The sequence below is a fragment of the Phoca vitulina genome, unplaced genomic scaffold, assembly GCF_004348235.1.
Source record: "Phoca vitulina isolate PV1807 unplaced genomic scaffold, GSC_HSeal_1.0 scaffold55, whole genome shotgun sequence".
Lineage (NCBI taxonomy): Eukaryota > Metazoa > Chordata > Mammalia > Carnivora > Phocidae > Phoca > Phoca vitulina.
The window spans coordinates 1,874,483-1,902,019 of NW_022589758.1; the positions used below are offsets into that span (position 1 = coordinate 1,874,483).

The window sequence follows — 27,537 nt, forward strand, 5'->3', positions numbered from 1 at the left end:
CCATGCTCAGCCTGGAGTCCGCTTGAGTTTCTCGCTCCCTCTCCCTCTGCTCCTCCCCCCAACCATGCTCACTCTCTCTTTAAAATAAATAAATAAATCTTAAAAAAAAGAAGAACAATGGTGTCTAGGGGCGCCTGGGTAGCCCAGTTGGTTAAACATCTGACTCGTGATTTCGGCTCAGGTCACAATCTCAGGTGGTGAGATCGAGCCCCGCGTCAGGCTCTGCACTGGGCATGGGCATGGAGCCCACTTAAGATTCGCTCTCTCCTTCTCCCTCTGCCCCTCCGACCCCTATCCCGCCCCCTGGTTTCATACGCACACACCCACTCTCTCCCCTAAATAAATAAATAAATAAATAAATAAATAAATAAATAAATAGAATAATTTAAAAATAGAACAAAGGTGTCTATACGTAGATGGGTAAGTTCGTAACCACTGAGCTTTTTGGTCCTACTGCAATATACATCTAACACCTAATTAATGAAGTATTCTCCACATACGACTTTAGCAAACGCAAGAACAAGCATAGCTGAATACAAGAAGTACTTACTGATCTTCTTCTGGGATCTGGATGGATCTTCTGATAATGGAGTATGAGTGGCGGGGAGCCGTTGGCAAGCACTTACAACCTGTATGGTTGGCAACTTTAACAGGCACTAATTCAGGTACTGAAGTCAAAGGCACTGATATCTCAAAGAGCTAGAAGAGAGAAAGAACCATAACACATATATATTGTTAGATAATAACTTCTAGAGTCTGCATTTTTGCCTTTGTCCTTTATGGTAGTGACTTTAGCAAAGCTGTCCATTAACAATAGAACTAATAAGGATAAGGGCTGGCATGATGGAAAGGATGCTGGGCTGGGAGTCAGGAGACCGGGGGCTTACGCAACTTTACCAAATATTTAAGCTTGACCAAATCTCTTAACTTTTTGGTGTCACTGGTACCCCTGTAAAAGGCACTGTTGGTCCCTGCTCCTACTTGAAATGTGAGTGTAAATTATACGGACTAAATGAAATTATAGCTATGAAGTTTCTTTGAGACCATGGTGAATAGATTATTGCGTCCTTTCTTTCCTTTTCAGTCCTTTGGACTTGGCTATGTGACTTGCTTTGGCCAGCAGGATGTTAGCACACATGACACAACTACAAACTTGAACTGTGTGTGCTTTGTGGGCTCACTTTCTCCTGCGTATGCTGTAGCCATGAGAAGAGCATGATTTGGCAGGTGTGCTGGCCGAAGAGATGGGAGACACAAGGAACACACCTGCACTTAACAGCTGTAGCTTGGAGTCAAGCCCAAGTGAGCCCACTCGAAACTAACTGACCCTTCAATATATGGGTAAGAGTAAGTCATTATTGTTTGAAACCACGAAGTTTTAGAGTGTGTATTACACAGTAATACCTGACTGATACAAGATCATCATGCCCAACCAAATAATTATAAGTAACATGAATATCATTCTTTCTATGTTTCTATATGCCAGGTCCTGTTTTATATTAATTCATTTACCCCTTATAACAACATTATAGGGTGGGTTTTTTCTTTATCCACCCCCAATTCTACAGGTGAAGAAACAGATGTACAGAGAGGTTACATAACTTGCCTAAGGCCACATAACTATTTATTGGAAGAGAGGGGATTTGAATTCAGGCAGTCTGCTCTAGAGCCAGAGCTGATACTCTTAAGAATATGCCTTATTACTTTTTGGAACAAAATGTCCGTGACCCGAAGAAGCAAGGTGGGATCTTGCCAAGTAGAATTCAGAGAAATGTCAATTACTTTGTTTTTAGACTGGTTCTATGGTGTATGGATAAATCTGAACTTGATTTTAGTGTTCTGTTCACTGAATCCCCATTCTACTACGCAGAGTATTCATTTATTCACTTAGTTTCAAAGATGTGTTTCATCAGATAGCCCATAACTTTGGGGTGAGAGGTAGTTTTTTTTAAGCCACTATTAAAATGTTCAAGTGTGCATATTTGGAAAGGAAAACTGCTGTAGACTTACACTTAAGTACATTCTTTAAAACTAATCATTTGTTGAGTGCAACAGTCAAAAATAAAGTACTCAACTATCTGTTAAGTGGAAACAATCCATTAAAGTTGTGTTTATTCTGACCTTTTGATATGTAATGGACCCTTTATGAGTCTAAGTAAGAGAATGTTTTTAGAGTGTTTACTTTGCATAAACTTCGTATTCTTGCGAAATTTTTCAGCTATGCTTTAGGGAACAACATGGTCATGAACCAAAGCCTCTTACATTATGCAAGCTTTGTTTCTACTGACAGTTGATGCTTAGCCATACTTATGTCATTTTCCCCCGATTGTCAAATAGTAAGAAGTCAGAATTTTTACAAGTTCCAAGATTCTCTAAAAGAATTTAGAAAAAGAAACTCAACAGTTTGTGAGATATTTTAGGAGGTAGGGGGAACAAAATGAAGGATAAGTTAACCTATTATCAAACAAATCAGCATTCCATTCTTCCCATCCAATTAAGATAATTTTCCTCTAAAAACAGGTGGAGGTGCCTCGGCGGCTCAGTTGGTTTAGCATCTGACTCTTGATTTCAGCTCAGGTCATGATCTCAGGGTTGGGAGATCGAGCCCTGCGTCGGGCTCCGCACTGGGCTTGGGGCCTGCTTAAGATTCTCTCTCTCCCTCTTCCTCTGCCCCTCCCCTTCCTGGTGCCTTCTCTAAAAAAAAAGGTTTTTTTAAAGATTTTATTTATTTATTTAATTGACAGAGAGAAAGAGAGAGACAGCGAGAGGGGGAACACAAGCGGGGGGGAGTAGGAGAGGGAGAAGCAGGTTTCCCGCCGAGCAGGGAGCCCAATACGGGGCTCTATCCCAGGACTCTGGATTCATGACCTGAGCCGAAGACAGTCACTTAACCAACTGAGCCATCCAGGCGCCCCTAAAAATTTTTTTAAAAAAAGATAATTTCCTACCATGGATATATTCATTGCATATGTAATTTTATTATACTACCTCTGTTCACAATCAGAGAATAGATTGCAAAGGTAAATGTGACAACTGAATGAATACATCAACATGCACGAGAAATGTGCAACACAGAACCAAAAGGAATGTAGTTGGACTTACAGCCTTTTAATGTTTTCCTAAGTTTGTGATTACTGCTCTTCAATGCAACATTTCTTACATTTGACAATAATACGGTAGTGATAGAAAAGAGAACTTACCTACTGGGCAAAAGAGATTTTACAAGATGGAGAGGGAAGAATTATCTCTTTCATGGGGACTATAGACTAACTTTCAAAGATCTTTTGTGCTAGATACGCTCCATTTGCGACCCCAGAGATGCCGCCCTCCCTCCTTCCTTCCCCACCGGGCTCTGGGTCTCAAGACGCTGGCCTCCATGTCTGCATCTGTAGGTCCTCTTGCCTCCTCCACCCCCTGCCCCCAACTCCTTGCCGCCACTCCTCCAACTGGTCCAGCAGCTCTCGTCTCCCCTTTCTCTCGGGGTTCCTGAAACTGCTCGAGCCCCTAGCCTCTTTGGCCCAAGGGTGGCAACAGCTCCCCACTTTTGCTAGCACTGGGTACTTCACCAGCCCTTCCTCCTTCCCGTAGCCCTGCCCACACCACCCGTCCAACTCTTCTCACTTGAACAACACAGAACCCAACAAATACACGAGACAGTGCAGATGTCTTCATTCCTTTTATCATCTGTTCTAGTTAACTCCCATATGATTTTCCGATTCTTGACGTTACAGCATCAGAGAGACCAGGAGCTGATAAGAGTTCAGGCCCTGGAGTCCCACAGACCGGGATTTGAGTCCCAGCTCTGCCCCAGATAGCTCCCTGAGCTCAGTTTCCTCATCTACAGAGGAGGATAATAGGATACCCTTTGAGCTTGTTTCGGGGATTAAATGAGATGGTGCCCACAAGGGCATTTAGCCCGGTGCGGGGCAATAAGCCTGGCGGTAGCTGTCAACACGCTTGTCCTCGGGCCTTCGGAGGGGGGCACAGTGGCGGATGCCCTCCTACCTGCTTGGAAACGTACGAGGTGCTGGTGTTCATACAGACGAGGCTCTCTTCATTGCAGCAGCCGCCGCACCGGTACACATTCACACAGGGCGGCTTGAAGAAGGTGTCGGTGCTCCTCCCCAGCTCGCTGGCCACCTCCACGCATGTCTCTCGGGGGCTGCACTGGGTCCGCTGCCATTCCTCATCTATCACTGCAGAGAGGAAGCTCATGGGGGCCGGCCCCGGAAATGGCCCTGACAGGCCAGCACGCGCCAGGGTGGTGCTGAACACGGTCATGTTCACATGAGCAGTGCCGGTTATCTTACGAGATGGATAACTTGTCAATCCCTTAGCCAAAGATTGTTTTCAGAAAAATTAAACCCCAAATCTGTGCCCCTTCCCATGTATACAGTACCTTCTCTGGTAAAGAACACCATCTCCCTATAAAACAACATTGGGTACATCTGGATGAGCTGGATAATAAGGGGGTAAATGGAAGCATGTAAAGAAATAACGTGTAAGTGTCATTTGTTAAGCAATTTAAGGACACAGCTGGATAGCCTTTCTTCTACCTGAAGTCAGGTGTGGGTAGGTCTTCGCACCGTCAAGAAACACATTTCTGTTGGTTGCTTAAGTAACTACGGTAGGATTCAAAGCAAGCAAATTACATGAACGGAAATTTCAGTGGAACTAATCTTTCCTCGAGCGAGGGTTTTCTCGTGTGCGAGTGCCCAATACCGATGTTTAAGTAAAATAATGAAATAGGCCAGTTTTATTCGATGGCAGGAGCAATATTCTGGCCGTTCTGGCTAATTTGAGGGAAACAAGAAAAAGAGACAAGCCTCTGGGAATAAAAAGATTACCTACTTTCACGTAAAACAGTACTTGCTTTTCTCTCATAGTTTATTTTTAAAAATTAGATGCTGACACTTCGATACTCAAAGTTGTAGAGCCTTTTCTACAGATGTTTTGGGAAATGATTCAATTTTATGATAAAGACAATTTTAAAGGTTTTCTTTTAGCCTGTCGTGCAACTGAAGAGTGTATTATATGTTGGAAGGGGTGGTGAAAACATCCTGTGGTAGGAAGCTTCTAAACTGATTCCCAATGATGCCTACCTCTTGGTGTTCACACCCTTGCACAGTCCCCTCCTCTGTATGGGCTGGGCCTAGTGACTTGATTCTTGTGAAGAGAATACAGAAAAAGTGACGGGATGTCACTTCCATGATTAGGTTAAAAAAGACTGTGACTTCTGTCTTGCTAGCAGTCTCTATCTCTTGCTGGCTCGCTCTTTCTTGTAGGCTTTGATGAAGCAAGCCGCAATGTTGGAAAGGTCCACATGGCAAGGAACTGAGAGCGGACTCTGGCCAACAGCCTGTGAGGAACTGGGGCCCTCTGTTCAACAGCCTGCGAGGAACTGAGTTCTGCCAACAACCTCTGAGTGAACTGGGAGGCACATCCTGCCCGGATTAAACCTTGAGAAGCCGCCTGCAGCCCAAGATGACACCCTTGACTGCAGCCTCTGGAGAGATTTTGAAGGAGAGACACCCGGCTACACCATGTCTGTATTCCTAACCCACAGAAACTGTGAGATAAAAAAAAATGTTGCTTCAAGCAGCTAAGTTTGAGGTAATGTGTTATACAGCAATAGATAAACTCTTCTCCATTTTCACCCCATCTTCAAGTTTGTACTGATCTCTTCCCACATTATTCTGAGTTCCCACAGATGTGAACATGTTTCCACTCGAAAGGACAAAGAGAACTTCTGCTCGAAGTATACAGATACGGTATTATTGTTGGAGATCTGACCCAAGTGTCTAAATTATTCCCTTAAAACACCTTTCCATATCTTTATTCCTCCCCCTCCATTTAATATTCCTCAGAAGTTGCTCCTTCGGTCACTGAAAACACAAAAGACAAGATGTTTGGCCACCCGAGAAACACTGCATACGCTACACAATTTGCCTTAAATTTGTTTTTTCATCATAAAATCTTCTAACACAAGAGACCCTTTTAAATTTCCAATTATGAATATTTATATAAAGAGCCTAAAGACTGTAACCATGAGAGATAAATTACCCAATTAGGCATTAATATGAGTATTATTTAATTCACTGTTATTAATCACGAATCCTGGGAAAAACAAGTAGTCAACTTATGAAAACATTCTTTGTTTAAAATTCTACTTAAATGTTCCTTTCCATTTGCTTTTTTGTAAAACTAAGTTTTGAAAGTCGGAGTGGTAAGATTTTAATCAAAATTGTGTGGAATTATGACTAATGCCACTGCTTAAAAGCTTCATAACTCTGCTATCCTTTCCTACTGCCCAGCAGGACTGCTCTGCCTCAGGGAATCATCCCAAAATCCACGAGGGAGAGTTGATAACAAATTACAATTGGTATAGCACATCGATTTGATTATTTACCGCTTCGAACTTAGTAAATCTCTTCAGATGATCCCTCATGTAATAAGAGACATTTTAGAGTTGGCAAAATGCCATATTTTTATGTTTTTTTAAAAATATTTTTGGGTGCCTGGGTGGCTCAGTCAGTTAAGCGTCTGCCTTTGGCTCAAGGTCATGATCCCAGGGTTCTGGGATCAAGCCCCGCATCACAGAGGGGCTCCCTGCTCAGCGGGGAGCCTGCTTCTCCCTCTCCCTCTGCTCCTCCCCCCAACTCATGTACGCGCACGTGTGCTCTCTCTCTCAAATAAATAAAATCTTTAAAAATATATTTTTATCTTTTTTTATGGTTTCCTCCTTAGAGAATGTCAATGTCACTGACTTTTTTTTTTTTTTTAATTGCCTAGTCTTGGTTGTATGGTAAATGCTTGTCTCTCTCCATTCTCACAGAGTATTTCCAGGCTCACCTCACACTTTCAGACAGGGAATCTGGTTAAGGCCTTGGATCTCCAGGTGAGGTCTGACCCCTTTATTTCCATGAAGTCCATGCCAATTCACGACACAGAAACAACTAGAGCTTCAAACCTCCAGCTAAAGTGGGTTCTAGGCCAGAGTGCCAGCTATCTCAACTCACTTAGACACACAGTCATACACACGAGCACAAAGAATCCCCTTCACACTCCTGCCCGCTGTGCTGCCGAGGGATTTATCCCAACTACGCTCAGCCTTCCCCACAGCTGACAACAGGGGCCTGTGCAACATCATCATCTTTTTACAAATGGAAAAAAGATAATTCTAGAAAAAAGAAAAAAACTAATTTTGGCTTAGTGGTCAATTTGCATTATGTGATAGATACAATCCGTTCCTAGATAATCATATGTTAATCAAGTCTCAAATGCTAGATCAACAATGCCTCAGTGGCTTCTTGTGTTGTGTTGCTATTTCATCCAAAAAGTTAGATGCCTAATCAGAGGCCACAGAACTATCCTTGGCAAGCTTCATTCAGGTATGGCACAGTACATATAGGACAATGGTTTTCTTATAAAGAACCTCCATACCTTACTAGGGAACAATCATCCCCCTTATTTCAAATTAGGTTATTTCCTGTCTGGAGTTTGGATTCTTTCGTCTAGAGGATTTCCCACCTCCATCACCTAGTAATCTCCATATGCAATATTACAACTCAGCTTCCGACTTCTACTTTTCATTTTTACTACAAAAAAAAAATCACAGAATTTTGAAGAAATAAAAAAGCCCTGCCTAATCCACTGGTTTTTATTCATGTAGGTATGGCAGTAGAATGCTCCTTGCTGATGAAGACCTAGGTTGTTTTATGTTTTTAAGTAAGCCCAGTGATTTTTTTTTTCTATTAAGAATGGTCTTTCTGGGTTTGTTTTGCACTCACATCTCTGAGTTCAATATATTTCTGAATTCTGAAGTGTTCTTTTGTGTCAGTTTTAGATCTCAAAATCATATTGAATATATTTCTCTATAGAGTAAACACAGGAAACCAGGATTCTTTGCTAACACCAAAGCTATGAAATCAAAGACACCCTTTTCTTCTCCTGCACACGTGCCTACCCTACTGAAACCTTTGGAAGAAACTGGTACACGTGTTGGTAGCTGATAAAGAGCAAGAATTGGCTTACACGCATGCGTGCGCATGCACACGTCCGCACTTACATGCGCGCATGCGTGCACACACACACACACCTACCTTTTAGGGTTTCAATGTCATAGAAAGTTGCCGCAAACCTGGTGGCCCGATGGGATGCTGAGCGAGAGTCTGTGCTGGTCACACTTTTGAGCTTCAGTCGGCATCTCCACAGCTTCCAGTCCTCAAAGTGTGTGATGCGCAGCAGTTCCTCTAAACCAGAAGCTGCCCTAATTTGCTGTTCGGACCGTTCTAATGTTGATCGAGATGTCCGCTTTAAAAACAAAAAAACCAAAAACACTGGTTTCAAAGCCAGTTACTGAAGTTTTAGTTTGTCTTGATAACCCTCATTGCTGACACTTAAAGATGTAAATAGAGCTGAAAAGAAAGTAGAGAAATTATTCAAATGTACACCAGTATCTAGGAAAAATACTAGTATTTTTTTAAAATTTTTTTATTGTTACGTTAATCCCCATACATTACATCATTAGTTTTAGACGTAGTGTTCCATGATTCATTGTTTGTGCATAACACCCAGTGCCCATGCAGAACGTGCCCTCCTCAATACCCATCACCAGGCTAACCCATCCTCCCACCCCCCTCCCCTCTAGAACCCTCAGTTTGTTTTTCAGAGTCCATCGTCTCTCATGGTTCGTCTACCCCTCCGATTTGCCCCCCTTCATTCTTCCCCTCCTGCTATCTTCTTCTTTTTTTTTTCCTTAACATATATTGCATTATTTGTTTCAGAGGTACAGATCTGAGATTCAACAGTCTTGTACAATTCACAGCGCTTACCAGAGCACATACCCTCCCCAGTGTCTATCACCCAGTCACCTCATCCCTCCCACCCCACCCCCCACTCCAGCAACCCTCAGTTTGTTTCCTGAGATTAAGAATTCCTCATATCAGTGAGGTCATATGATACATGTCTTTCTCTGACTTATTTCACTCAGCATAACACCCTCCAGTTCCATCCACGTCGTTGCAAATGGCAAGATCTCATTCCTTTTGATGGCTGCATAGGAAAAATACTAGTATTTTTGATTCACATTCTGCTCATTTATGATTGAATCAAAGGAATTATTCCCCTTGGGTTCTCAGGACATTTAAAAACAATATCGTAGTGGGTTGAATGGTGGACTTCAAAATGATATGTCCATGTACTAACCCCCAGGACCTGGGGATGTGATTTTATTTGGGCAAAGGATCTTTGCAGATGTAATAAAGTTAATGATCATGAGATGAGACCACCTTGGATTATCTAGGTGGACCCTAAATACACAGGCAAAATGTCCTTATAAGAGACAGAGAGGGGAAGACATGGGCACAGAGGAAGTGTTGTGAAGACGGAGGCAGAAGTTAAAGGAATGCAGCCAGAAGCCAGAAATGGCCTGGAGCCCCCAGAAGCTGGATGAGGTAAGGAAGGATTCTCTCCAAGAGTCTTTGGAAGGAGTACAGCCCTGCCAACACCTTGATTTCACAATTCTGGATTCCAGAACTCTGAGAGAATACATTTCTATTGTTTTAAGCCACCCACTTTATAGTAATTTGGTACAGGAGCCACAGGAAACTAATACAAATTTCAAAATCATACTATTTTATGACAGGAGCCAATGACAGGGGCACCTGGGTGGCTCAGTCAGTTAAGCGTCTGCCTTCGGCTCAGGTCATGATCCCAGGGTCCTGGGATCAAGCCCCGCATCGGGCTCCCTGCTCCGTGGGAAGCCTGCTTCTCCCTCTCCCACTCCCCCTGCTGGTGTTCCCTCTCCCGCTGTGTCTCTGTCAAATAAATAAATAAAATCTTCAAAAAAATAAAAAATAAAAATAAAAAAAATAAATAAAAATACTGAAGTGGGGCGCCTGGGTGGCTCAGTTGGTTAAGCGTCTGCCTTCGGCTCAGGTCATGATCCCAGGGTCCTGGGATCAAGCCCTGCATCGGGCTCCCTGCTCCGTGGGAAGCCTGCTTCTCCCTCTCCCACTCCCCCTGCTGGTGTTCCCTCTCTCGCTGTGTCTCTCTCTGTCAAATAAATAAATAAAATCTTAAAAAAAAAAAAAAGGAGCCGGGGCGCCTGGGTGGCTCAGTCGGTTAAGCGGCTGCCTTCGGCTCAGGTCATGATCCCAGGGTCCTGGGATCGAGCCCCGCATCCGGCTCCCTGCTCGGCGGGAAGCCTGCTTCTCCCTCTCCCACTCCCCCTACTTGTGTTCCCTCTCTCCTGTCTCTCTCTCTCTGTCAGATAAATAAATAAAATCTTTAAAAAAAAAAAAAAGGAGCCAATGACAATGGCTTTCGTTCCTGTGATCTGAGAAACTGACCCACAAAGTCCTGGGGACCCTGCCTGCAGTCACACAAGAAGGAAGGTTTTAAGACCCTGAGCCTTTTTTGAAAAACTTGTTTACTATTTCAAAGACATCTTTTTTTTTCTGATAAAATACACTTCTAAAGTTTATGTTGAAAATTTGCTTTCCACACAGTTGCACGAACTGTATCGGCTGACAACAATGCATGGAATTTTGAGACAGCCAATACAATATTTTCTTTTTTTTTAAATTTTTTTCTTTTTTTTTTTAAGATTTTCTCCATTTATTTGAGAGAGAGCATGCAAGAGCGGGGGGGGGGGTGGCAAGCAAAAGGAGAGAGAGAACCACACTCGCTGCTGAGCAGGGAGCCCGATGCGGGGCCCGATCCCAGGACCCCAGGATCATGACCTGAGCTGAAGGCAGACGCTCAACCTACTGAGCCACCCAGGCACCCCGCCAATACAATATTTTCAGTATGGTGGCTAAATTGTTTAAAATTAGGGGCTTGGTTATATCAACAATGATATATACATACAATGAAATACTACGTGGTCATAAAAACCAGTGATGTAGATGTATACTGGGACAGAATGAATCGAGCTCCTGCCTGGAACGTGCCGGAGAAATGATACAGTGGTCTGTCCCCGTGGTTAGGCACCCGGATTTTCTCCTGCCGAGCCTGTGGTTTCTGGATCTTTGTTTTCCTGGGCAGCTGGGATATGCGGGCTGAGGGGACTTTTAGAGCTGGGTGAGGGGGGGACCGAGGGACCAGGGCAACTGCAGGATGGTACTGAGGAAGGTGGACAGAGAGGTGGAGATCAGCTGCCTGCTGCAGGGGGAGGAACAGCAGGGAAAGAGAGGTGAGCAAATGGGGCCTTCAGGAAGCTTTATGTTGAGTGGTGTGATGTACACCCCCTTCCACCGCCCCTGAGAAACTTAAAACCTGCATCGTTCATCAGTATTTTAGGAGTAGGATTTTTTGTTTTTAGATACAATGATGGGTACTGAGTGTTGTCCAAAAGTGGGTGCCCAGAGGAGCAAGTGTGGTCCAAGTTTTGTATGATTCAGTTATGATGCCTTTTTAATTTATGTGTGTATGATGTACATGATACATGTATGCATATATAAGCAATTAACCATCATTAATCATACACGTAAAATTATATATACAAAATATCTGGAGAGATGTACATGAAAATATAAACAACGGTTCCTACTCTAGATCAGGGGCTGTCGAACTACAGCCCGCTGGCCTAATTCAGCCTGCCACCTGCCTGTTTCATGAGTAAAGTTTTATCATTCATTTACATATTGTCTGTAATGGCAGGGTTGAGAAGTTGTAACAGAGACCTTCATAGCAGTTTGAACCTTGAGGCCATTTCAAATTTCAATTCTTTATCTTTTCAGGCATTATATTTTTCATTATTCCATGTATTACATTGTCTCAATTCTATTTTTGAAATACTTATCAGACATATATTGGAGGCTTTTAATGATCTTACATGTCTCTTAAATGTGCTTTCATATTTATCTGTTTTGTTCTCCCTTCACCTCTCTTCAATGTGTAAAATTAATTGATTCATCTTCCCAATCACCAATTTTCCAATTGTGTGAGCCTAGAGTTTATTTTGGTAAGTTTTTCATTTCAATCACCATATTTCTTTTTTTTTTTAAGATTTTATTTATTTATTTGACAGAGAGAGAATGAGAGAGAAAGCACATGAGAGGGGGGAGGGTCAGAGGGAGAAGCAGACTCCCTGCCGAGCAGGGAGCCTGATGCGGGACTCGATCCAGGGACTCCAGGATCATGACCTGAGCCAAAGGCAGTGGCTTAACCAACTGAGCCACCCAGGCGCCCTCAATCACCATATTTCTAATTTCAAATATTTCCCCTTCGTTCTCCTTCCTTTTTGTTTCATTTCTGTATGTTTCTCCTAATTTGTCATTTTATCTTATATTATTCCTTTATCACTTTGAGGGTCCCAAATATACTTATTTCTTCAAATTCTATTTTAACTTAATATATATGACTTATATCCTGATGGTAAATGTTATTGGCGGTCTCTTAGTAATAATTACCCGTATGTGCTTTGGAATTTTGTTTAGTAGTTTCACCTTCATTGGGGGGTTTGTCTTTCTTTCTCTCTATTCTTTCTTCATTGAGAAGTTCTGTGGTTGCACCCCCTGACTCCCAGGGCCCTGAATCCAGAATCTTGTTGAGTATTTATGACTCGGATCAGCTTAGTTCGAGTCCTGGTTGCCAGGAAGTATCTGCTTCCTCCTTTGCCCCCAGTTAGTGTCAGAGAAGACACACTCCAGGCAGCAATGAGCGGTAACTCTTCCTTCGGCTTCCAGGGAGCTGAGGGAACGCACTCACAGAGCACACTGCCCACTGAGGCTGAATTCTCGGGGGCCTCCGCCTTCCAGACCCAGTTCTGCAGCTTCAGCTTCATGTTTTTTGAAAGTTTATTTGTATTGAGATATAACGGACATACAACTTGGTATAAGTTTAGGGTGTACAACGTGTTGATTCTTTCAGCTTCTTGGTTTTGGTACCATTCCTGCCAATGTTTGCCATCTGCAGATGTTTACCAGCATTGGATCAATTTTTTTTAAAGATTTTATTTATTTACTTGAGAGAGAGTGACAGAGATAGCGAGAGAGAGCATGAACGGGGAGGAGAGGGAGGAGCTGGCTTCCCGCTGAGCAGGGAGCCCGACGTGGGGCTCGATCCCAGGACTCTGGGATCATGACCTGAGCTGAAGGCGGACGTTTAACTGACTGAGCCACCCAGGTGCCCCTTGATCGATTTTCTATTTTACCTATCACGGCTATGGACTATAAAAGATCTCAAAACATGAATTGAGAAGGTCATCTTGCTTGGAAGTTCAGATATGAATGTATGTGTGTTTAATAAAAGCGGGGGAGTCTTGAACATAATTCTAAGCCGAGGGAAAGCGCCACCAGAGAGGAAGACACTGAACACATATGCAGGAGAGAGAAAGCAGAGGGGTTGGTTTGACCTAAGTTCCAGAGATAAATGGATTCATGGATGAGAGGATCACCTTCCGAAATAGGAGCCTCGCAGAGAATGACATGGGTTTGTAGACAGCAAGGACGCTTGTGACCTATGATTTCTCACTTCTCTGTGAAGTTTAAATCAAGGCAATTTTCAGGGAGCGTGGGGAGGAGGAAGCTTGAAGAGCAAAGATAGGGTTTGTGGAACAGGCATCAAGTTTAAGCAGCAGGCCACAGCTTCTTCATCTAGGAGATCTGGGGATGAAACTGCATAATTGCTCATGTCTCAAAGCAACTCGGAAATGTGATGGTTCTCCATTAAAGGCTCACTTGTCTTTTCCTGATTATTAGATGTATACTGGGACAGAATGAATCGAGCTTTTCCTGATTATTCATTGCCTCTTCTGGTTGGACAGTGTTACTTCTTCATATTCAACATCATCTTTGAAATAAAATTTTGTTACAGCGTTGCTTCCACATGAAAATAATGAAACCGATCAAACAGCTTTTTAAATGTTTTAAAAATCATGCTGTAGCGAAAGGATTTTTATTTATTGAGGCAAATTTCATTCAATACCATCCATAAATATAGAGTGATGTATGTATCCATAGTTCTGACAGGCTTTAATTCAATCTCAGGAATGTTTTTAAAATATCCAACTGAGAACTCAGGAGGAAAATATCAAATCTCTGGATTGCGTGAAAGGCACCAAACGGCTCATATGACTTGCTCATCATAAAAAAACGCAGTGTTTACTCAAATACTCAGAGTTATCTAAGCATGCGTTAAGCCTCATAATTTAAAATCTAGTTTGAAATAGCTGAGAAATTGCAGATGGTCATTTCACTATTACAAGTGGGAGTACTAACCACTCAACATCAGCTGAAATCTGACAACTAATTCATCGGGGGATACGTCTACAAAGGGTCAAGAAAGGCTGTTGGTCTCCAATAGACTTTCCGCACTGGTTGATTTTTGTATAATTAACTTGATGTTATCTGCTTGGGAAGACAAAAATTAAACTCGCCAAGCGTAAAATAGAGTCCCAAATCTATATTTAAACCATTGATTTCAACGGTTTTAACTACCAAACATTTGCCAAATAAGTTGCTCATAATTTCTTCCTCTTTTCTAGTGGAAGTCCTAGTCAAAACTAAAGTAATTAGAAAGCACTCAGCAAGAGGAAGGAAGGGAAGCAGGCTTACCGGGTCTCTGTTTTTGTCTTTTTATTCATGTGTGCGATAATTAATCTGATACTGTTAGCAATTTCACTCCTAAATAACAAATCATTCTCTGATGTCCTGGCTACCACAGCCAGTTTCTAAAACATGAGGCTTAAAGTCTTTGTACAAGATTGTCTCCTTATTTAAATGTATACTGTTCTCTGCAGTGTAAGACGAAGAGTAGCCATTTCTCCTTTTGTTAATTGCTAAGCTCCCGGGGCACTCGCCCCCGAAGAAGCAGGAGCAGCTCCCCAGCTCAGGCTTAGTCGGCAATCTGGGCCAAGTGTGACTAAAATGGCAGGCAAGATGCTTGGAAAGGTATGGTGGCTGGGTTTGTAGGAGGGGTTTGGAAGTGTCCGTGTTGTGGGGAAACCAAAGGCCTCCTGTACGCCTGATAATTTAAATTCTAAATTTCCATCCCCCCTCCTCCTCAAAAATATCTAGTCAAGTAACACATTCAAAGAGCAAACAGAGGCATGATTTGGGGATATCAAGAAGCCACACTGAAAAGAACAGTGGGAGGGTCACTTTGGTTGGGAACGGAGCAAGTTGAAGAGCGGGAGGACGGGCAAATAAGATTAGGGAGAGGTTGGCGCAAAGAGGTACCACTTCACATCCACTAGGATGGCTAGAGTCAAAAAGACTAGCAGTTAGTTACACCAAGTGCTGTCGGGGATGTGGGGCAATGGGAACCCTCTTACGTTGCTGATGGGATTGCAAAATGGTGCTGCCACTTTGGAAAAGAGTTCAGCAGTTCTTTAAAAAGTTAAACATAAATTTACCACACAACCAGCCCATTCCACTCCTAGGTATTCCACCAGGAGACAGAAAATAGATTATTGGCCACCTGAGGCTGGGAGTGGAAATGAGGGTTAATTATAAAAGGGCACAAGGGATCTTACATAGATGATGGCTGCACAACTCAGTAAGTTTCCTAAAAATCATCGATTTACTTAAAACAGGTGAATGCGTAAGTTTTAGGGTATGTAGATTGTCTATCACCATAACCGTCTCAAACCAAAAGAGGAAGGGTTGGAAGCTTAAAGGCCAGGCTACTTGTACCAATTCAGGAGGCAATGGAAAACACTGGAGAGCTGAATATTACTGGACATCCATTTCATTGGTTTGCTCTTTTGTTCATTTCTTCTTGCTCTGGCCTTGGTCCACGCTGTTCCCTCTGCTTGGGAGTGCCCTCCACTCTCTGTCCAGGTAAGCCTTTCTTAGCCAGGTGTTACCTTCTTAGGGAAACCTCCCCCACAACCCCCTCCCACCTGGGTCTGGTCCCTAGGTCACATGGATTCACAGCACCCCATTTTTCTCCTTCCCAGCGCTTATCACCACTGACATTAATGAATTATTTGTGTCATTACTTGCTTAGTGTTTGTCTGCCCCACTGGGTTGTAAGGGCTACTGAAGCAGAAATGAGATGTCTGAGCTAAATAAAGATTTATTAAATATATGAAAAAAATGGATTCATCAAATGCTAGAGAAAATCTAACCCTGAGATTATTCATTTGTTCAAACTACGTCACTTATCTTTCAAGTATCTTCCTCCAGGTGTCCTCTTTCCAAGTCCAAATCCAATGCCGCTTCCTCCATCAAGCTTTATATGATGTCCCTAACTTAGACTCTATGATTTATGAACACGTTGCATTTCCTTACTAGACTGTGATCTCCTTGAAGGTAGAATACATGTCTGCTTCGTCCTTTTTACACGATAAGCACTTAGTACATATGTGAGGAAGAAACTGATGAGTAATAAATACATACATGCATTTGACAAAGAGCAATCAGACCCAGGTTTGTGTGGTCTGTTTAATGTTTTGTATAGAGTAGTGCTTCTCAAAGTTTAACGTGCATACAAATCACCTGGTCATCTTGTTAGAATGCGGATCCTGATGCAGGAGGTTTGGGGCGAGACCTAGGATGCTGCATTTCTTTTATATATATATATATTTTATTTATTTATTTGACAGAGAGAGATCACAAGCAGGGGGAGAGGCAGAGGGAGAGGGAGAAGCGGGCTCCCAGCTGAACATGGAGCCCAATGCGGGGCTCGATCCCGAGCCGAAGGCAGACGCTCAACTGACTGAGCCACCCAGGTGCCCCAGGATGCTGCATTTCTAACAAGCTCCCGGGTGATGGTGGTCCTGCTGTTTGGCTGAGCATACTTGGAGAAGTAAGGGTTTATAGCAGCGGTTCTCAATCTGGGCTTCGCGTTGAACCTACCGGGGAAGAAGCTTCAAAGAAATACTGATGCTTTGGAATCCCATCCTCAGAGGTTCATATTTTATGGGTCTGGGCTGCAGCTTTGTCATCAGGATTTTTTTTTTTTTTAAACTTTCCGAGTGTTTGCTAGTCTTCGGGGAAGATGGGCGGGAGATATATAGGAATTCTCCATACTACCTTTGAAATTTTTCTGTAAATCTAAGACTACTTCAAAATAAAAAGTTTATTTTAAAAAATCTTCCCAAGTGATTTGGGGCATCTGGGTGGCTCAGTCAGATAAGCGGCCGACTCTTGATTTCAGCTCAGGTCATGACCTCAGGGTTATGAGATCAAGCCCCAGGATGGGCTCCACACTCAGCAGGGAGTGTGCTTCTCTCCCCTCCCCCCTCCCCCCCTCGTGCTCTCTCTCTCTCCCTCTCTCAAATAAATCTTAAAAAAAAAAATCTTACCAAGTGATTTTAATGAGAACCACTCATTTGGGGGATGGTGCATGCTGGTGTAAGTCCAAAGACCTTGGTTAGTGCCTGAGCTATGTACAAGTCCATTCAGTAGGGAATAAATGGTAGACGCATGCTGAGAAATAATCTTATTCTTTAAACCCTTTTGGGTTACACCTTGGATTCAAAATACTTGTGTAAGTATCTTGCTTTACTGGATTTCCAAAGCCTTTCTTAACTCAAGTCAGCTGATTGATTGATGGTGGACAGTTCCCAACCTGTATGCCTTTTTCGAGATTGAAGACCAACAATAACGTTTTCCAGGCCAAAGAGCATGAGGAGGTCAGCTGCCTTTCTTGAGACCAGGCTAAATGACAGAATAAATTGCTTCTCAAATTTCCAAGGACTCAAAACAACCCATTTCTCAAAACAGAAATAAAAATAATAGGCAGTGCTTTGACCTACTGGAATTCAACAGGGAAGTGTAAATTAGAGTCCTTTCACAAGGCAGTCCATACAGTATTTGAAAGAAAACATAAATGAGGAGTATAAACATGGATGCTGAGGCGGCAGGAACAGGGCTTGGAGTACACGGCAGGGCTCAGATCCTGGCTCCGAGCTCTCAGACTTTTGGCAAGCAATTTCGGAGTGGGGTTGCTGACTACTTTCTTCAAAGCGCCAGGAAAAGCTTTTCTTGGGCCATCCAGTCCCATGCTATTAGGAATCCTCCTGTCCTAGATAAGGAAGACCAATTTTGCAAAATTCCTCCCTGGACCTTTTGAGAATGCGAAGTCTAAGCCTGGGATTCCAAGCCTCTTAAAAACTTAAAAAAAGGGGCGCCTGGCTGGCTCAGTCGGTTAAGCGGCTGCCTTTGGCTCAAGTCATGATCCCAGGGTCCTGGGATCGAGCCCCGCATCGGGCTCCCTGCTTGGCGGAGAGCCTGCTTCTCCCTCTCCCTTTGTCTGCCTCTCTGCCTACTTGTGCTCTCTCTCTCTGTTAAATAAATAAATAAAAATCTTAAAAAAAAAAAACTTTAAAAAAATGTTATTTTGTCAACCATGTTGGCAATATCTTCAGGAAGTTCGGTAATAAGGAGGTGGAGTGAACAGAATTCATATATCGGGAAAAATCCAGAAGCTTCTGGGTGAGCTATGGAGGGAACACATTTCACAAGACTCTCCCTAGATTTGCTCAGGGATTTACAAGTGTTGCCTGGGGACACAGTTCTATTACTTGCCCCTGGAGGTCGGGGGCATTGAAGCAGTCAGCAATTTCCCTTTGCAGTGGGTTTGGGGAGATGGATCAGGTGCAACACAAATAATTCTGCGTTCCCTCCGTCTCTTAGTAACTTCTGTTTTGCGGCAAGAGCATTTGGCATTTCAATTCCAACAAAACGTTTAAAGCTTAGCCAAAACCACCGAATTCTTCCTGGTTTGGGGTCCAGGTGGCACAGTCATGCTCCCAGCTGTCTTCCACGAAGACTGTTCCCCCTGCCCCTCGAATCCCTGGGCCATGTTACCCTGCTGAGTCCAAATGAAGTTTTCTGCCTTTGCCTCCCATAGCTCCCAAGTAAAAATAACATTCCCTGAAAGGGAGCTTTGCCTGATATCCATAAACCACAGCTAACGAGAGGGGAACACATGGATTTGAGTTGTTCACGACTGGTTTTTAATGGAACAGCACTCTGGAAAACATGTTGGCAATTTCTGACAAAGTTCAGCAGACACTCACCATATGACCCAGCAGTCACATTCCTGGGAATTTACCCTTGATAAAGGAGGACTTATGTTCACCCCAAACCCTTTACACTAATGTTTACAACAGCTTTCTTCATAACCGTCCCCAAACTGGAAACAACCCGTATGTCATTCAGTGGGTGAGTGGTTAAGCAAACTGCTCCATCCATCCTGTGAAATGCCACTCAACAAGAAAACCGAACGATCCAGTGCGTGCAGCAACTCGGATGGGTCCGTGGGGCATCAACAGTGGAAGAAGCCAACCTCAAGAGGTTACCTACTGTGTTACTCCATTTATGACATTCTCAAAAAACCCAAATGATAGAGCTGGAGGACAGATCAGAGGCTGCCAGAGCTTGGTGGAAAGGAGAGCATAAATGAATGTTTCCCTATCTTGATTACGGCGCTGGTTACACAAATCTCTATGGTGTGTGAAAATTCATGGAACTGCCCGCCAAAAGGGAAAAAAAACATTAATGACTTTAAAACATAAAGTAAGCAGGCTTTGAATCAAGGCTCTGCTCCTTTTTAGCTATGTGATTGAGGGTCAATTATTCAGCTTCCTTAAGGCTTGGTTTCCTTTCCTCATTTTATGGCTGGCGATGCTCCCAGTGCCCACCTCAGCAAGCTGATGGGGAGATTACATGAGGTCCCATGGGGGAAAGGGGCAGGCATAGAGTAGGTGTTTAGCAAAGTTAATGCCCTTTCTTTCCTTTCTTGGGGGTTGGGGGGGGACTGGTCCTGTGCTGCAGTTCAGAGGTCTGTGTCTTCTGGCCCCTCGTCTCCCTCAGTAACCAGAGGTGAGTCTGACAAGAGCAAGATGGCGCAACCTCAATCACAGCAAATAAAAATTGAAAAGAGAAAAACTTTTCCAGGGTAAAGCAAGGACAAGCTTTTTCGTCTTCTTTTTTAACATTTCTTGGAAGTGTTTTCAGATGAAAGGCCAATTTCAAAGTAATCTGCTCAGGCTTTACATATATCTTTATAGATGGGTGAAGAAACAAACAACCCACTTCTTAAACCTTTGTGTTCTGTTATTGGGGTCTGGCCTTACCTAGAAATAGATGGTACCTAATGCAACGGGGTGCACCAACTGAGGGCAGGGAGGAGAAAGCAGGCTTGCTAGTAATTACTGCTGGAGTTGCTCAGAGGGAGCCGAGGGCCTGGTCCTGCTTCTCTGAAATCCAGGAACCTGGCCATCTGGGGGCCTCCTGCTCTCGGTGGCTCTTTGACTTAGGTAGTTCTGTATTGAAATGTATATACATGAGAAACCTAGGGTGTTTAATTAAACTTGACTAAGGAAAGGAATCGCAAACACAGGGAAATTGTGTGTGTGTTCGCACGTACTCACAAGCACGCACACGCGTGCATGTATTTGTGTGTGTATGCATAGCCGTCTGGGTATTTTAGGGGGATACTGGAGGACTAAGATGCCTGGGACCTCCACATCCTCCAGTTTGATGAATCCTGTGGGTGGTTTTCTCCCCCGCCAAGTGGGGAGATTTGGGGAGATGTCTATGCCCCCCTTTACATTTTTTTAAGTCTAAATATTAAAAAAACTTTTTTTATTAAATTCAATTTAGTTAACATCCCCCTTTACATATTTTATTTTTATTTTTAAGTAGGCTCCACGCCCAGCATGGAGCCCAATGTGGGGCTTGAACTCATGACCCTGAGATCAAGACCTAAGCTGAGATCAAGAGTTGGACACTTAACTGACAGAGCCACCCAGGCACCACCCCCTTTACATGTTTTAAATCCAGTCTCTACTCAAATGCCTCTGCTCCCATCTGATGTATCTGTGCTTAGGAAATGTGGGGTAGATGAATGTGGGATGGACTTGAGTGGCAAGACTCAAAAGGGTGCTCTGAATAACCCCAAGAGTATATATTCCTGAGGTCTGTTACAGTTTCTTTATCACTGATCTCAAAGATCAAGGGCCCAATGTGTAAGGAAACAACTCAAAGCCTTCATGGTAATTAGGTTATTGTTAAAAACAACTTCACAGCTGCGCCCCAAAAGGGAGAAGTATTTAAGCCCTATTGATGTTGGGCCATGTGACTTGCTTTGACCAGTGGGACATTACAAGATATGACGCAGAGTACTGAAATGTACTCACGAGTGTACACTTCTATATTTCTGCCATCACAAGTACCTGCCCCTGCTAGCCCACTGATCCAAGGAGGATGAGAGACATGTGGGGCAGACCCACACTCAACCGATGGCTTGAGCCTTGATCCTGACTCCCAGCTGACCCAGAGCAACACAAGTGAGGATAGATTTTTGAAGCCACTGAAGTTTGGACTGGTTTGTTACACAGCGTTATTGTGGCACAGTTAACTGCTACAGCCCTATTTCAGCCTAAGTGTACCACAATCTGTTGGATGGGCAGAGAATCTTTACGTAAAACTTCATGTCTTTTTGGCAAGGCACCGCACTATACTGCTGGCAGTCAGCCCAGTGTGTCCCACTTTTCCCTTCTTCTAAAGACGCAATGGTCTCACATCAACATCCATGGCTCTCCTTCTCTTCCTTGCCAGTATTCTCTGCACCATCAAAGATGCCCAATGATCCCCAGTCTTGCTGTGAGGGTGTAGTTATGAACCAAGCACACCACTGCAAAGTCTGCATTTACTTCTTCATCCCACTCTTCTTTCTGAAGAATCTTTTTAAGATTTTATTTATTTATTTGAGAGAGAGAATGAGAGACAGAGAGCATGAGAGGGGGGAGGATCAGAGGGAGAAGCAGACTCCCCGCTGAGCAGGGAGCCCGATGTGGGACTCGATCCCAGGACTCCAGGATCATGACCTGAGCTGAAGGCAGTCGCCTAACCAACTGAGCCACCCAGGCGCCCCTTTTTGAGGAATCTTAACTTAGGATGAATTCAGGGCATTCACCCAGTCAAAATTACACCCTTCCTAACTCTCTGCAGAATGGAACCGTAAGCAGCAACAAAATATCCCGCAAATGTCATTATCTTTCTCCAGAAACAATTTTAGCCAAACCTAGATTTCAGAAAAGCAACACTTTTCTCAAACATGTGAGTGTTATAATTATTTAGGTAACAATGAACAACAACCAAAAAAAGACTCCTAAAAATTTACATTATTACCTAAAGTTCCAGGCCTTAAAATTATCCTTCCCACAGGCCAAACTGAACTCCTCGGTTGTTGGTAAGACATGAAAATAACTAAGACATCTTTATTTCATAAAAATATCATTTCCACTCATGTGCCTGGCACATCATAGACATTCCACAAATACTTACTGAACTGAATGTACAGCTGTTCCTTTTCCAGGGAAAAGGAGCCTACTCTTGAACAGGAGAAATAAACTTAAGCGTCTTCCTTCAGCAACTCTACCCCAGTATCCAACCATGGTTGTTTCCCATCTCAAAGACATGTTCAAAAACATTTAGAAGCAATCAGAGTTGTGTTAGTCATTAATACCGTTCACCAAATATTTCCAGCTTTCTATCTTCTGAGTACATGGAAGGACTGCACTTTCTGGCCCCTTGTGGTTCAATGGAGCAATGGGTCAAGGGGCTGTGACCAGAAGTGACATGTGTCACTTCCGGGCCAGAACATTTAATTGCCAAGGCAAGACTCTCCGGGGCTCTCCTGCCCTCTGTCGCAGTGATTAATGACATTCAAGATGTGGAGGCTCAGCCAGTTTCATCCTGAACTAACCAGGATGGTCCTTTGGTATGAGCAATAAATAAACCTGTTTCTGAGTTGCCACGATCTGGGGGGTGCTTATCGTTGCAGCAAATCCTGGCCTATGCTGACTGATAAAGTATCCAACCAGAGTACTTTGCCATAATCTACCACATCCCCACAAATCACCAATCACCAGATGAAAACATGGACAGCACTTCTCAGGGATCTCCAAGGTGAAGGAAATCATCAAGACGTCCGTGTTTTATCCAGAGCTGCCGTGTGGCCCAATGCTGTTCTGCCTGTCTCTCTTTCTGTGACCACTAGGCTAGAATATGGGCAAAGGGGACTTCCTTCTGTAACTGGCTCCTAGCAGTGAACACCTTACGGGAGGGCTTGTGGCTAAAAGGACACTGTAGGGTTCTTTGATAACGCCATGTGAACCCTCTCTAATCCCCAGAGGCAAACCGCACAGGGTGAATCTACTGCCTTATCAAAAATGCTTCCGAATGTAAACAATTGAAATCAGACAAGCCATGGTGAGAGTAGATGTTGGAGATTATTTAATGCAGCAGTTTATAAGCTGGGTATCTCAAAATCCCAGAGGCCTTGTCCATCAGTCAGTCCACACACACTTCTTTTAGTATCTACTCTCTCACGGGCTTTGTAGTAGGTGACTGAGATGCCGAAGCACGTAATGCAGAGTTCCCGTGCTCAGGGCACCCTGCAGGTGGTAAGAAGGCCACGCCGCAGGTGCACTGGACTGGCTGCCGTTGGGGCAGAGGGACTCCGGCTAGGGCCGGAGCAGGGGCGCATGCCCGACGCCAAGGAGCATAAGCAACTTCTTTTTTTTTTTTTTTTTAATTTTTTTTATTGTTATGTTAATCCCCATACATTACATCATTAGTTTTAGTACATAAGCAACTTCTTAAAACGAAGGAGGAGAGAAAAAAAAAAAGAGACAAGTTCCTGTTCTTAAAAAGCTTTCCTTCTAGTGGAGGATGACAAAGCACTAAACTTATACCAAATTAAAAATTTCAAGTACCGATACATACAATGCAGAAGATAAAATCATGTAATGATATAGATCAGGGTTGGCAAACTATGATCCGTGGGCCCAATCCAGCCTACAGCCTATTTTACTATGGCCCATGAGCTAAGAATTATCTTTTTTGTAATTTTAAGTGGTTGAAACAAATGAAGAGAAGATGGGGATTATCTCACAACGCATGAAAATGATACGCAATTCAAATTTCAGTATCCATAAAGTTTTATTGGAACACAGCCACACCCTCTATGATCTGCCCTGGCTACTTTGCCAACCTCAGCAACTGTGGTTCTGGCGCCCCCTCCCTCCCTATTCCAGCTTCACTGGCCCCCTGGCTACGACCCAAACCCCCAAGCCACCTCCCTGCCCTCCCCATGGCCAGTGCACAACGGTTGCCGCGGCCCCCCTCACTTCCTTCAGGGCTCTGCACGAGTGAAATCAAATCCGAGAAGTCTCCCCCACCCATCACTCTGTGTCTCCCCCTCCTGCCTGATTTTCTCCATGGCACGACCCCTGACAGGTTATAGGTTTGCTACTGCCTCTCCCCGCCATTGGAATGTAAGTTCCAGGAGAGTCGAAGCACTGTCCTCCTTCCTGTTGCATTTCCAGCACGGACACCAGTGCCCAGACATCGTAGGCACGCAGCAACTGAGTGAACGAACTGTCGGACACAGTTAAGTTCTAACGCGAGGCAAGGGAGATCTTTTCCCAACTGGGACCTTATGATCGGTCAAATCTTTCACGATGCAGGGAGGCCTCAGTGTGTCTTTGCTTTAGAATGTCCTAGTATCTTGCTAGAGATTATAAGAATTTGTGCCAAGAGAGAAAAAACTGGACTTTGCATGGAAACCACCTAAGAAGAAAGGTCTCCTTGCCTCTCATCTCAGTGACATTCCCAATTATGTATAGTTCCCCACCCTCTCTGCTAATCTCGAGTGGTAGGAAAGAGTTAAGTTTAGAAATGTGCTCAGAAGCAAGGTTACTGTCATGTGTGTCCCTATTTCTCTAGGACCTCCAGCCAATTGTGGTAGTGATAAATGTACCCAGGAGTTCCAGATCTTACGTCAGGCTCTACATGGAAGGGTTCATGTGTCCAAATACTGTATTTTCATCCCATAAACTACGTTTTATAAGCTGCTCCCAAAAGGGGTTCCATAATGGAACTCGTTCAACATTTAGCATTACTGGTATTTTTTTCCTAGTGCTCGTAGGGGCCTACAATAAAGGTTAATCCACAAGTCCAAATCAGGATTTTTAAATTAAAAAATAAGTCATACAAGGAAGATGTAAGATACGGTGGGTTCTATTGTATCCTGAATACCAATAACATGCTATGGTGATATAAAAGCTTCAACCACCAGTTAAAAGTGACTGACTAGGGTAGAACAGATCTGTGTATAGAAGCATGTAATTCAACACAGTTAGCTACAGGCTCATAAATGAAGAAGTTAATAGAAAACATTTCAAATGTCTTTTGTGCCAAGGACTGTGCCTGATCAAAAAGTGAACAAGAACTCATTGGGCCATGTGACCAGCAACAGTCAATGGACTTCCCCGGTGAATGACTTAGGAAGTGAAAAGAGGGAGGGGAAAGGAGGGTCTGCTTCCTGGAGTGAAATAAGCAAGGTGCCCTCAGTTCTTGTTATTCAATTCACTCTAGAGTCGATTTCAGGAGAAGGCACGTGACACCAAGCTTATGAAGTCCTGTCGGCCATGGGACTTCTCATGAAAGTTCAGACGTTCCAGTGGGTCTTGGTATCACATACAGTTTGAATGGCTCCAACACCCAGCAACATTCATCCACCAGTGAAGAAAGAGGGGGCTCGGAGGTAGTGTGGAGGAGAAGGAAACCAATTTTGCCAGAAAAGAGTTGGGGAAGCCTACCATAACCTGCAGTTATTCCTTCATCACTCTAGTGGTATGTTTGCATCAGTGACTTTGAAAAGATTTATGGAGGCTGGTTTCATAGGAGTGCTCAAGGAGATGCCAGGATTCCCGATGACAAGAACTGCTTATCAAATAAACCAGAAATAGTGCTGGCCAGACAGTCAGTGTGAACGACTGGACAGGGAAATTATAGGTAATTATGACCGACTGCCCAGAATGTGAACACTGTGGTACTCAGGGCCGTCACATACAGATGTGAGTCTATGTAAAGCTTCCTAGAGTTGGGCAGTGCACATCCTGTGCAACTATATAGGACTATCCCAACTGTAGAAAAAAATCTGGAGAAAACAGACACCAATAAATCCCACATCTAGATGGTTAATCTGATTATATCAGTGAGCCAAGATCAGGCACTGGGTTAACCCTGTTTCTAGAAGAAAATGTGTTCTGCTTAGATTGAGAAACTTAGCAGCTAAACAGTATATACAGATTTGCGTTGAGATTTTCAAACAGAATTATCTCAGTTCACAAAGTCCATGCACTGCTGACCCCAAACAGCTCTCCTAAATACAAGTAGCAACACTAATGAAATTAGGATGCCTCACACTCCAGTGGCATTAAGTGCAATCGTCTGGGGTATCAGTAGCTGGATGCATGGTTGTTGCAGGAAAAATATTCACAGACTCGTATAATTAGGGTAGAGGCAATGCTAGTCTAACCTGAAGACAAGGACAATGTTCAAGGACAGAAAGTGAGGACTGTAAGGGAAGGGCAACCTAGGGAACAGAATTGGCATTGCCATCCATTTAGGAACAGAGGGGGCTAGAAGACAGGAGGGTGGAGAGAAGAACACGTTCATGGACCTACTACTAAGGAAGAACTTGAAAATGTCTAATAATAAATGGAACATTTTTATCTCCCAGAGCAAAAAAATAAATTCATATCCCAGTGTTCATTACCATCTTGAATACACTTCCATACTAAATTTTCATTTAAACAAGAACATTAAGAAGCATATTTCTTCTTAGATTTTCTCTTAAGAAAAAGGGGCTAAAGGAAAAGTCCAATAACCAATATGGTGCAGCTCCTTATCCCTCACACTACCCAGTCACATCTATGCCAAAACTTCTGCTTACTCCAGGCACCCCCGCCCTTCACATCGGAAACATTTAATTTAGCTAGGGGTTGGGTAGACAGAAGTGCAATATATGGAGCTTCACTTTTTAAAGGAAACTCAGACATATATGAAAAAATCGCTGATAGTATATTACTAAGCATATAATGCTGCATCTTCCATGTGTAAGGACATGTCTTCTGTCACATGCAAATTCAAACTCTTTCTTCCACCGCCCCACGAAATAAGTTCATGTGTGATCAGTACATCTAAAACACTCAAAACCTCACCATGCCTAGGACACCTAAAGAATTCTTGGTGTCTGAGCTCTTTAAAAGAGCGGAAGAACCTCAAGCATATTACTTCTTTCCAACAATTCAAAATTTCCTCTTGTGCTGTCCAATGCAGTAACGTTCAAAGTCAAATGGAAACATTTTTTTAAATCCATGCATAACACTGGAGAGGAAAAAAAAAAAAAAAAAGCTTCCATGAACCCAGCACATCTAAAGGATTCCTGAGTTTCGTGGACTTCAAAAAAGCTGAACAGCCTGAGAAGTCTTATTTGCTTCGAACAAGTCCAATTTCTTCCCCTGCCACCTAGGCTCAACAGTGGATTCCTCTCTGCCTACCATCTGGCATCGAGATGCAGCCCGCACACTGGTGGCAATGAGGGGGAGCCGAACAGCAGCTGTGGGTTCTCCGGAGCGCATGTGGAATTTGGGAAGCTAGATTTTCCTTTTTTCTTTTTTTTTTTTTAGAAAGACTTGAGTAGACTGCCAGACAAGGTGGCTGTCCCCCAGCACAGCATTCAACCTTCACAGACAAACTGTGTGTCTGTTTACGCACCGTT

The 27,537-nt window shown here is 43.4% G+C and overlaps 1 protein-coding gene across 1 annotated transcript in view; it reads right to left on the bottom strand.

Moving 5' to 3' along the window:
• VEGFD (vascular endothelial growth factor D) overlaps positions 1-27,537 on the bottom strand; it is a 37,701-nt gene that overhangs the window by 8,404 nt on the left and 1,760 nt on the right. Inside the window, exons 2-4 of the mRNA XM_032389527.1 lie at positions 8,103-8,313; positions 4,006-4,196; positions 551-699 (exon numbers count right to left, since the gene is read on the bottom strand). Coding sequence (XP_032245418.1) covers positions 551-699; positions 4,006-4,196; positions 8,103-8,313 — 551 coding nt within the window. The remainder of the gene's footprint in view (positions 1-550; positions 700-4,005; positions 4,197-8,102; positions 8,314-27,537) is intronic.